The 12,232-nt window shown below is 37.0% G+C and overlaps 1 protein-coding gene across 1 annotated transcript in view; it reads right to left on the bottom strand.

The window, feature by feature from the left end:
- KCNB2 (potassium voltage-gated channel subfamily B member 2) overlaps positions 1-12,232 on the bottom strand; it is a 400,644-nt gene that overhangs the window by 369,319 nt on the left and 19,093 nt on the right. Inside the window, exon 2 of the mRNA XM_012463771.2 lies at positions 1,787-2,458. Within this exon, the coding sequence (XP_012319194.1) occupies positions 1,787-2,365 (579 nt within the window). The 5' untranslated portion in view covers positions 2,366-2,458. The remainder of the gene's footprint in view (positions 1-1,786; positions 2,459-12,232) is intronic.

Raw genomic sequence — 12,232 nt, 5'->3', positions numbered from 1 at the left:
TGTTTAGGAAATCAGGTTATTGACCTTATTCTATCCTTGTGAGAAATTCTTCAGGAAAATATACATATATCTTAAATGTTTTTCTGTAATCGTACTTAACTTTAGATATATGTTAATAATGTCATTATGAACACATAAAGCACAGTAACCTTTCAAATTTTCTTCGACTTAATTGCTTTATCTTTATATAGTTGGCTAACTTTCTCTGGAACTTTTGATGGAACAATGATTTATTCCTTAGTTGCCTAAAGGCTTGAAAGAATTCATTTAACACCCACAACACTCACTTAAACCCAGAATCTCTCATTCATTTTCAAAATTCACTCCATATTTTTAGTAGTAACTCGAGCATGTAACTAAATACTTGATATTGGAAAGAACAGTATCCTTTCTCAATCAAAGCCCACAAATGTGGCACATTTATTTTTTTCTTACAAGTAAAATTAAAGTGAGCAACTTATCCAAAACTACAAAAAAAAAAAAAAAAACCTAGTTGAAGTCTTCCATTTGCCACAAAATATATGCATTTCTTTGTTATATACAATGGATATCATTTTATTTCACTTAGGTGCATGGCCTGGCTGGAAATTAAAATGCCTTTTGAAGTCAACCAGAAACAAAACCAAAACCAAAACAGAAGCAGTTTTATGATCATCTGCGTTAGCTAACAGTTTACATGCTGCAGATTATCATGTAGAATCTTTAGTCCGAAATCTCAGATGGTCCCTTATAACTTCTGAAATCATTACTATTTACAAGAGAGAAGGTATTCTAAAAAAAAGTAAATAATCAAAAGAATTCATGCGATGACATACTCTTCCCTTCTCCATTCCATACTCTATTTTCATCCATTATGCACGAAATGTCAATACTCTACTCGTGTAGCTAAATATGGCTTTGTTGAATTTTTACTTATCATTCATACTGCAATACAGAACTAAATATGTGGAATGGAGATTGGTTTGGGCTAACCCTGAAAGCTCTAGATAAAATTAGACAAACGGAATCATGCAGTTGAATTACATACTGAAATTAGTGACAAAAGATTTACTGTGAGATTTAGATATATGTAGTCACAATGGGAAAACATGACTTTACCTTCATTTTAAGCAAATACTTTACAAACTCTGAGACATGGTAATACCTCCTCCATTGTAAAAAAAATAAAAATTATTCATCAACAGTCAGAAACATGTACTGTTAGAGGAGGCCTAACCAGGTAGGGTACGTGGATGCAGTTTGGACATTGACTCATTTCTTACACAGCTTAATAAAACAGTCCCTTCCTCACGTGTGCAGTGCCTGCCCTCCGAGCTACCTGGAGCCGTGCTCTCGTCTCTTTACTTGAACCTCTACAGAGCCAGGCTAAGAGGTACCTCCTCTCCTTCCAATGACAATACCTTCCCTCTGTTCGAGATGGAGCCCATACCCCGGTCGTCCACAAGACTCAGTGTCTGATGGGTCTGAGCTAGGGCTTTCTCCTCAGCCTCCAAGTCATCAACACTATACAGCGCCAGCAAAACCAGGACTCTCTTTCATCCTCTGTTGCCCAGGCCTCTTTCTACAGACAATAATATTTATGAAAGGGTAATGGCATTTTACGCCATTACCCAGGATTAATGACTATATTGGACTAAATAGGATTTTGGAAAGGATTTTTTCACTGTCTGTGGAGCCACACTTAGTTCTGTGTTACCAAAATAGTAAAAAAAAAGTTACACTCTCTAGAATGTAGGTAGCATCTTTTCTGACCACACACGAGCAAGTAATACCATGGGTTTCATACCTTTGCAGCCACTGATGAGTTCGGTTTCTCCAGCAAGTCCCACAGTTTCTTTCTTTTATCAGGGCAGCAGGTATTATCAAACTCTTCTCCTTCTCGTTCTCGCATAGTCTCTGCCTCTCGCCTCAGTTCTTCATTCATTTGTTCTTTTTTTTGATGATATCTGGCCTGGCAGCAGGACTCTAAGTAGATCTCATCAATCCCCCAGTAATCAAGTTCTTGGCCAAAAGAAAGTGCACACATTTCTTCCATCATATGGAGTTTCCCTGTCCGGTAGAAATTTAAAATGGAAGTGAAGGCTCCTGGATGTCGATCAAAGAAATACTCATTCTCATTCAGATTATAGTCATCACACACTTCCAGGAGGCTCTCGTGTGTGTTGCAGTCTCGAAGCTTCCCCAGGCGTGTCCTGGGCAGCCTGTCCAGCGTTCTCCACAGGACTTCGTGGTTGAGGCCTCCAACGTTGATTTTAACTCTCCTGGAGCATGTTTTGCTCCGGATAATGTCCACAGGCTCTGGAGGAAGAGAAAGTGTCGACCTTGAAGTCTTCCTGTTTAAGCCAGGGGGAGCCTTTTCTGCCATTTTGAACTGGACAAAGCCACAGAGCCACAGTCCTTAAAATATACGGTCAACTGAAGCAATATCCCTCTGGAGCAGGCATTTCCACTGACACAGCTGGAAGAAAGCAACAACCACTTGGTTACTTGCATTTTCCTAGAGTATTTCCTGTTCTATGGGATCATTCTGTTGTTACAACCAGAAGGTACAATACTAATGACTGAATACTTTTGGAGATACACATCTTTGCTTTAGGATATAAGAAAGGGGGAAAAGACAACACAGAAGGGGTTGCGTATTTAATGGTATCTACCTACAGGCTGGCAACTCCCAAACATATCACGAGAAACCTCTTTCTCAAGCTGCAGACTAAAAGATCCATGTGCTGATCAACTCTTTTTTTTTGAGACAGGGGCTCTCTCTGTTGCCTAGTCTGGAGTGCAGTGGCACCATCACAGCTCACTGCAGCCTTGATCTCCTGGGCTCAGATGATCCTCTCATCTCAGCCTCCCAGGTAGCTGGGATGTGCCATCACACCTGGCTAATTCTTGTATTTTTTGTAGAGACGGGGTTTCTCCATGTTGCTTAGGCTGATCTTGAAGCAATCCACTTGCCTCGGCCTTCCAAATTACTGGGATTACAGGGTGAGCCACCACACCCCAACCTAACCAACTCCGTCTAAACTACATACATCTTAAGGTAAACCACATACATCTTAAGGTAAACTGACCAAAGTGCCAGTCTGACCAACCAGTTCCTGATCATTCTCCATCTCAGATTTATGGCTTTCTCCACTCCATACCCAGTCATCATCACTAAATCTCTGCGAAATTCCGATCATTCCATCCACATTCAAATAAGCACCAAGTCTTACCAGTTATAACTCCTAGCCATTGCTTAAGGCCTCCACCAGTGTTATCAAGTGTTCCCATTACCACAATGCTGGTTCGAACCTTCAGCATCACTTGCCTAGACTTTTTTTTTTTTGAGATAGAGTCTCACTCTGTCACCCAGGCTGGAGTGCAGTGGCACAGTCTCAGCTCACTGCAACTTCTGCTTCCTGGGCTCAAGTGATCCTCCCAACTCAGCTTTCCAAGTAGCTGGGACTATAGGCATGCACCACCATGTCCGGCTAATTTTTGTATTTTCTTTTTTTTTGTAAAGACAGGGTCTCACTATATTTCCCAGGCTGGTCTGAAATTCCCACGCTTAAGCAATCCGCTGGCCTTGGCCTCCCAAAGTGCTGGGATTACAGACATGAGCAACCACGCCAGCCCTGGCCTACACTTCTAATACAGCCTTAAATTAGATCGGAAACTTGGGTTTTAGCCACCTAAAAACCATTCTCCACATAGCTACTAGAATGTTCTGCTAAGATACAAATTTGACCTTGCCACTCACATGCTTTAAACCGTGTAAAATATCATCATTATTGGAATTTTATTTATGAAGTACTAAGAGCACTTTAAAGTCTAGTTAGTCCTATTAGGTCCAGCCTCCTCTTCACCTTCACCTCTCATCTTTCCCTCATCACTATATTCCAGCAACCCCAGACTGCACACAACATTCCCTTTCAAGCTCCTAGCCTTTCCATACTGTGTTCTAGAAAGACCTTCACCTTTCTTGTTTCCTTTTGATTAACTAGTACTTGCTCTACAAGAGTCAACTCAAACCTCACCTACTTCAGAGAACTCTCCATAATATTTCCACTCTGGGATCATGAAACTTTCACCATACCGTTGCAATATACCTTTCCCATAGTATGCTGGGAGCTCTTGAGGACAAAGGCCATCTTCTCTATTATTATGTTCCTATCACCAAGCACAGTGCTTATACAATGTAGGAGTTTAATAAATATTAAACAGTTAATCAATTGTTTATTTTCCATAAGAGAGCTGACCAAAGTAACGTATATGACCAGAAAATGCATAAATGGAGTTACTGGGATCACTTACTAAAAATGGGTCTATATTTATGTTATGTGTATATAATATACATCAGAATGTGTGTGTATGTGTTTGTATGTATGTATTCTTCTGCTTCACAACTCTTTTCTCCTGTGTACTAATTCTTTAATGCATTACTGCTCTTATAGTCCCTCTTATTGATCTATTATTCTGATCTGCAGCAGCAGGCATCTTCTTAGTTATCTTCCCCTCTAATGTTTTTGCAGAAAATCATGGAGCTTCAAGCAATTCATCCAAGACATCATCTTTAATGTAAAGCATCATGTTTCACACAGTCAACGGCTTATACTAAAGGGAAAAACTATTAGATTTAAGAGGTCTATATAATTAGAACTCTCTTTTAAGATACACACCAATTTCTGCATGCCTCTGGCTTCTCCATCCTGCAAGTTAAATTTATTTCTCCATCTGGAGGCCAAAGATCCTCTTGATTGAACATAAGTCAAGGTAATGAAAAATGTAGACTATATAAGAAGTATTTCAAATGTGGCCATAAAATATACTTGCATCAGGAGTTTTTTCAACTACAGAGTTACATGAATATTTTAAGCATATATATACACATTTTCATCATACATGACAAAAATGCTTATTTTTACAAAAATAAGAAGATCTATAATGATTTAGAAAGCAACTTAAATTCTCTGGGCTTGACTTTCCTAATCTACAAAATAAAGATAATAGTATCTATTTCATGGACAGTATTACGATGATTAGATGAGATCATTTACGTGAAATGCTCACTACATGGAGGTATATCTGAATAGATTAAGAATATTCATATTTCTCCCTAAACTTTTGTTTCTAAGCACTGAAAGAAAACTAAGATTAAAAGCTATATTAGTGTCTATTAAATAAATTTTAGCTTTTAAATTTTTTATTTACATATATGTTGTCTTCCCATTGAATTATAAAGGCCTGGGATTGTGAATTCAACTTTCCTTGACTGAGCACTGAACCCATGCATAACAGGCACCTCATAACATCTGTCTTTGGTGCCACTGATGTTCATGTTCAAATTTTATATTCAAGTGACAATGAACTATACATATTTTAAAAATTGAGCAATACTATCAGGATCAGGCCAAAACAGCTGACAGTATTAGAGATGGGGCAATTCCAGTGATTAATCTGAAAGTGGAGTCTCCATTAACTTAGTTGCAGGTACACTGACATCTCCACAATCAATCATCAAATTGTCCACATAAATAACAAAGTGTGAACCGATGCATTTTGAATTTGAATAGAAATAAAAATAAAATAAACATGGTGTTCATTTTGAACACTGTGTCTTATACTAATGTGAAGAAGATAAATCATTTTTGAACTGATTATAATATCAGATAAGAGGTTTTCCAGGAAGAGAGCTAACTCCAGAATGACACAACTATCCCATTTGTTTGTGGTGAAGGGCATGGTGTGACTTGCCATTTTGAAGAAGTTATTAAAAAAGAAAATGCTATATCATAGTCACCTGTAGGTCCCTATTTGTCTTAAACAATTTCATGTGCATTGTGTATAGTGGATTTTCCTTTTTGTAGGGTGTGTGTCTCAAGTGAAGAGAGGTCAGGTCATAAGACTTAAATTTCAAAATATCTCCTTCACTGATTAAGAACTTTCTATTATAAGAAATCCAGTGTTGATTACAAGTTCCGCAATAAAAGACAAACTGAAATTCAATGCCCTTTCTTCATAGCAGGGTTAGAGAAACTAAAAGTGAGGAAATGGGCCTGTTGATTTAACTTTCTTAAGACTTAAAGATGATCTGCTCTTATTATTGTTACTGTGGTTAAAAGATTTTTTATTTTCCCTGAGCGGAATGTTCTGCTTGTTACCTGATAAAGAGTGCAGGCTCAAAGGCGTAAGTTCCTGAGCAGTTGAAGAGCTGTGAATAGTGTTCCAAAAGTTAATCAAGCCTTCAGAATAAGCCTATAATAAATGGAAGCTGTAGAGCATAAGCCCTGATCAACAGTGGCTTTGAAACTCACTGAACCTTTCTGCCTGCCTGCTTGCCATTCTCCCTTCTATCTCTTCTTCTGTGGGTTTCTCTCTTACTTTCCCCCATGTCTGTTATGTCACATGCTACCTACCTTTCTTCCTATTTTTTTCCCTCCCTTCCTGTCCTGATCCCTAGATCATTCCATCCTCACAGCCTCTTAAACAAGCACAAAACCAAACTCTATTTTTTCAGACTTGTATGTACTTCACTAAGTTTTCTGTAGCCTATTTTAACATAAAGGCCTCCTGAGCTAGAGAATACCTTGTCTCCTTCCAGGAGACATCTAAACAGAGTTGGAGGTCATATGGAATCATAAAAGGGGCTCTGTCTGAGGCTCAGGACACCTCAGTTCCATATCCCCCTCAATTGCTAATTAACTTTAATTTCCTTACCCATTAAGTGGTGGCATGTCCATGCCTAAAATTCTTTGATTTCCTATGACACTTGATTAATTTTTTTCCTTTCACTGTGATTCTGCTGCTTTTATGTCCCCATGCCCTCCAATCACCATCCTTACTTTGGACAGAAATAAACTTCTCATGCTGCCTCACAGTCAATGAAACATTTTCCGTGTCTAGTTTCTTGAGGAAGGTGGTTTTCATATTTCATTTCAAGAACCCTTTACTTTAATATTTATCATGGCTTGAAACAACTACCTTCAGAACATCATGAAAGTTTCATTTATTTTATTCAGTGTTTAGTTGATTTTCTATCCTTTAACTTTTCATTTTAAGTTTATGTTCTTTTCTGCCATATTAATTTTACTTCTAGCAATGAATCTGCCAGGTCCCTGTGGGTAAGGGTATTGTGTTTTACTACCCTACAGTGTTCACAAAATTTACGTTTTTAATTTCAGTAATTAAAGTAGATATGACCTAACCTTTTCTCACATATAGTTTCATAAGTGAATTTATGTCTATCATAATGATTTTTTTACCCCATAAAATTAATCATGTACTTCAATTCTGCATATAAGTATAATATAAAATGCAATAATTCAATGCTTAAATTGTGTAGGTATTATGCAACTGTGAATAATGTAAAAACATAAATTGTCAGTATAAACACAAGACACTCTTTTCTGAGACCTCAGAACATATGTTTTTACGTCAAGGGCAAAATCTCAGTGAATATTTTCTTTGGGCAGTTTGTTGATTTATTTCACCTCATTCAATCAATTGAAAGTTAAGCTAGCTACAAATCCGTTGGCCAATGCAAATACACTCGACATCCCTTCATTAGTCTGCTAGAGAAAAAAAAAAGTCGTCTGTAAACAATAAACAACAACAAACATTTGAGATTTGCACAGCTGCGCCCTGCTTCTAACACCAGCATGGCATTATGCTGCCACCCGCTCAGGGCCAAACCTGACAAAACACAACTTTCTCATCATGGCATCCTAATTACAGCGTGAGGCTCTAGGTTTGGAGGGGAGGTGGGGTTTACTGTAGTCTCAAAAATACTAGCATTATGTCACACACTTGACACTTCCTTCATGGAGCCAGGCAGGGTAAGTCACATGTGCGATCCTGTGAAGATAAAAAGCAAACCTTTCTAAAGATGTAAATGATGTTTAACATTTCATTTTTGTGTTGCTAGTACATGCTGAGCAGGCACTGCAAACAAACAGCTCTGAGACCTTTAAGTCTGTATCACTCCATATATAGCTCTAAGGCATTTTCTTACATTTTCATGTACAGCATTAAGTAGTAAGTTTCTGTAGAAACTATGTTTGTTTCAGAGAACCACAATATGATTTGCAGTAGCTATCTGGAGAGAATGGCATCGTAGCTGTTAGATGAAGATTAAATCAATGTAAATTTTTTAATTCCATTACTGGCTGCAATTTTTAAAAGCACCTCCAAAATTTACTAATGAAAACCAATAACATTATAACAAGTTAAAAACATATCAAATATATATATTTTTAAGTAAGGTACTGGAAATTTGCAGCTATTCTAAGAAATTCAACAAACCTGAAACCTGCATTATTTTAGAACCTGATTGGAAATATTTAATAAATTTCATACTGTTTATTGCTTTTTAATATATCAAGTTTTAGGAATAACTGAAATGCTGTTCTTGTCCTCAGAAAGTGGAAGGTGGCATTTCTTTTCTGCAACCAAAGGCTGCTAATATCAATTTGTTCCTCAACTATAGCACAACTATATACTCCTTAGTCTAAAAAAAATTTTAAACTTTTATCCTTGATATAACCGATGCTTTTTTTAGATACACTCAGATGAAATCCTAAAAGCTTTGCTTCCAGTGGTCAAAGGAAGCATTGTGTTGCAATAAGAAGGGGACAAGACAAGTAATAAATAGGATATGTAATATGAGCATCTTTCAATATTATAGCTGTCTCCAAATTTATAAATAAACTATTTAGACCCATAATATAATTTTTCTTCATCAGGATAATTATTTAAAGAATTGGGCCCTAGATACACATGTTCACTAAAATTATAGAATAAAACACCAGATTTGTCTTTAGAAAAACAGCCTTTTATAAAACATAGCTGACCAGGAAAAAAAACCCTTCTTTATTCTAAAAAATATAATATTAAGTTGTAAAGCATCATGGACCTTTTATAGACTACAAGGTATAGTAATGGCTGGAAATTTTTAGTCTGCTTTAAAACACATATAGAAAAGGGCTCAAACTTTTATATCCGCATTCAGCTATTCAGCTAGTGGGTTTTTATTATGATGGTAAAAGTGCCCTTCACATTGGCACTCAAGATGTGTCCTTCTAAATCTTTCCTTTTGCAAGTCTTCCCAGACTCACAGTGTAGTGAAGGGGATAAAGATGAAAGGTGATGAAAAAAATAAAGAAGGCAACCAACAGAGAATCTATTGGTACACAAAGAAATGGGAAACAATGGGTCACCCTGTAATATCCTGAAAAATAAATCACGAACTTCAGTCACTACTTGGTATTCCATGTGAATGATACAATTTACTATTTGGGTGAATGACATACGTTTTATATTCCATTTGGATGTTTGGCATAAGATAGATTTAGCCTCTATGAAACCAAATATGGAAATGTTCATGAAATTTGGATAGGATTTGAACAAGTTGTTAGATCTCTTCCAGTAAAAATTAACTTTTAGATCATGTCATAATATGGTCTGCGACGTTGGGTAGTAAGATTCTTGTACAAGGACTATTTCTCAGTTGAGCTTTGTTTCATAGCAAAAATACACTTTAAATTACAATTCTGTTCTATTTCTCCATAATCAAACACATTATAGGTGATGTGACTGTATTAAAAGCTCAAATACTGAGGAGAGAAGTCTCTATGACTTAAGTATTACAACCATGCTTTATATACTTCCATGTTTTGAGACTAGAATCACAGAATGTGGCATAAAGGAGCTTAGATATGATCTGGTCCAATTTCTTTATTTACATCTTTTAAAACTGAGATACAATGGGGTTGCATGATTTGGCTGACCTCATCTGATAGTTGCTGAACTTGAACTAGAACTCAGATCTCTAGTTGTCTATACAAGTCTCTTTCCATTAAATCCCACTTCATTATTCTTTGCTTTTCACCTCCTGGTCAGAGTTTTAAAAAGCTTTTATTTCTTAATCTACTCCCATGTCAAAAATACTAATCCAAACTACACCAAGTTGAGATGAGTCATCTCCTACATATTGTTTGTTTCAGTAAAGGGTGATGGCCACAGTCAGGCAACTTTAATTGTGTTCTTGCAAAGAGAGGTGCACTTCCCAGAACTGCTCTTTCCTTACCTCTGCTTCCTTAACACTGGTTTTAAAAATAACTACCTCCTTCTGCCCTGGATCTCTCCAGTCAGTTCTGAATACTACAGCCCAAACACCAGCAGGTCAGGGCTATCTCTTGTAGAAGACGCTCCCATGGTTCCTGGCTCTCAGGATTAAGACGTGACACTATAGAAAGACTGTAAGGTCTATCTTCCAGCACAGAGGTGCTTCTATATGTCCCTTGCTGCCTGTCTCACCCCCTCTCTGTTCTAAATCCTTCTTTCATTTCTTTAATGTGCTATTCTCCCTCTGCCACAGGGAATTTGTACATCTTTTCTTGTCCCTTTTCACCTTCAGATACTAACTCAAGGATCACATCTTATTGCCCCCTGACCTCCTTGACCATAAAATAATCCTCTTATTGTAAGAACTTATAGAACCAGGTACCTTTCACCTGTAGTAGCATCTGTCACAACATCAATTTTATATTTGTTGGGTTGACTACTTTGATTATTTCATGAATATCCATCTTTTTCACTAGATTCTAAGTTCCTGGAGGGCAGGGATCACATCTGATCTTATTCATCATTGTGTCCCAAATAACATGCAATAAATATTAGTTGAATAAAAAAGTAAATAATCAGATTTAATATTTCCTTCCTTATTTATTTAAAAGTCAGTTTTCTCTCATTCCTGCTACCGTGGGTTACTTGCCATTCCTCAAATTCAATATGACTTCCACGTATGAAATGTTCTTTTCTGCATTTTCCATCTAATAAACTCTTACTCATTATTCAAGATCAAGAATAAGTACCGTCTCTAGAAAGAATTAATATTTCCTGCTTCAGTGGGTTAGAAGTTTGTTTTCTCTATTTTAGTGCTTTTGTCATTATAACTATTCAACTAGAATCATTTCTTATACAACAAATATGTATGAATTCTAAAGCTGCTGGAGGCACTTTAGTCTCTGACATGGTGCAGCTTACATTCTCATGGAGGTAGACAGATATTCTACAAACATACCAGCAACTAACTACAATTCTAATAAAAGCAACAACAGCAAAGCACAAGTTGCCATGTGAGCTTGAAACTGGAAACACCTACTAGATGTTACTTAAAATTGATAAACATCTCTGTACTCACATTTGCATCTTTTGTACCTAGCTAGTGTGTCACCTAATATGAATGCTTAACGCATGTTGTGGACTACCCCCCAAACAATGAATAAGTAATAAATTTCAAAGTGATAGCATCTTTGTTTTCTCAGATATTTTGGTTAACATAATACCAGTTATTAATATTATGAATAACTTCCAATTTATTTAGAAGTTCTGGTGACCTTTATTTGCCAACTTTAACGAGGCCTGGGTTAAAAATAAGACCTGGATTTCCTGGAACTAGGTAGAGAACCACGTATACATACATAAAACTCTCTAGTAATTATTGTTGCCCAAAAATGGACAGTGCTACCTCAAAAAACTGCCAGGACCACCGCCAGGAAGTGCTCATGTGGGCCCAGGTGATCACTTGTCAGGTATGCACAGGAGAAACTCCTAGCCTGTGGAGGTTGACAAGATCGCCCTCAAGTGCCTCCTATCACTGGGATTTTATGGTTCTGTGAGATTTCTGTGTGAATACTATTCATCTACATTTTCTACGGGACTGATGAGGAATAGGAAAAAGTTGACTTTGGTATATTTCTTAAGTTGAAAATGTCATACAAGTGAATTTCCCATTTCTCAGCTTACAGTCACTCACCCCTAGGAAAGATATTCATGTCTGGTGAGGGAATTTCCACCAATAAAAAAATAAAGAAAGTATCAAAGTTAGTGAGTCCATTTTTTTTTCTTCAAAATATAAGCCTATACCTGTCAATAATGATCTCTTCTCTTTCTAAATAATAGAATGTATTTCCAAGTGATGCCTCAAAGGAATAATCCTATAATAATGGAAATACATGCTGGGCAGTATTTGGGATGGAAAATCATGTGAGAGGAAAGGTGGGAGTTTTATGTGATGTATTCTAAACACAATACACAGGTGGCCATGTGCTTTGGTCTGAATGCTTGCATCCCATCAGAATTTCTATGTTGAAATCTTGCTCCCCAAGTTGATGGTATTAAGAGGTGGGACCTTTTGGGGGCAATTAGGTCATAAAAGCAGAGCCCTTAAGAATGGAATTAGTGTCTACAG

Source organism: Aotus nancymaae, unplaced genomic scaffold (genome assembly GCF_030222135.1).
Source record: "Aotus nancymaae isolate 86718 unplaced genomic scaffold, 86718_ANA_hifiasm-v0.15.2.pri h1tg000036l, whole genome shotgun sequence".
Lineage (NCBI taxonomy): Eukaryota > Metazoa > Chordata > Mammalia > Primates > Aotidae > Aotus > Aotus nancymaae.
The sequence above is the reverse complement of the archived record's forward strand: the minus strand, read 5'-3'. Positions and strand labels throughout refer to the sequence as shown.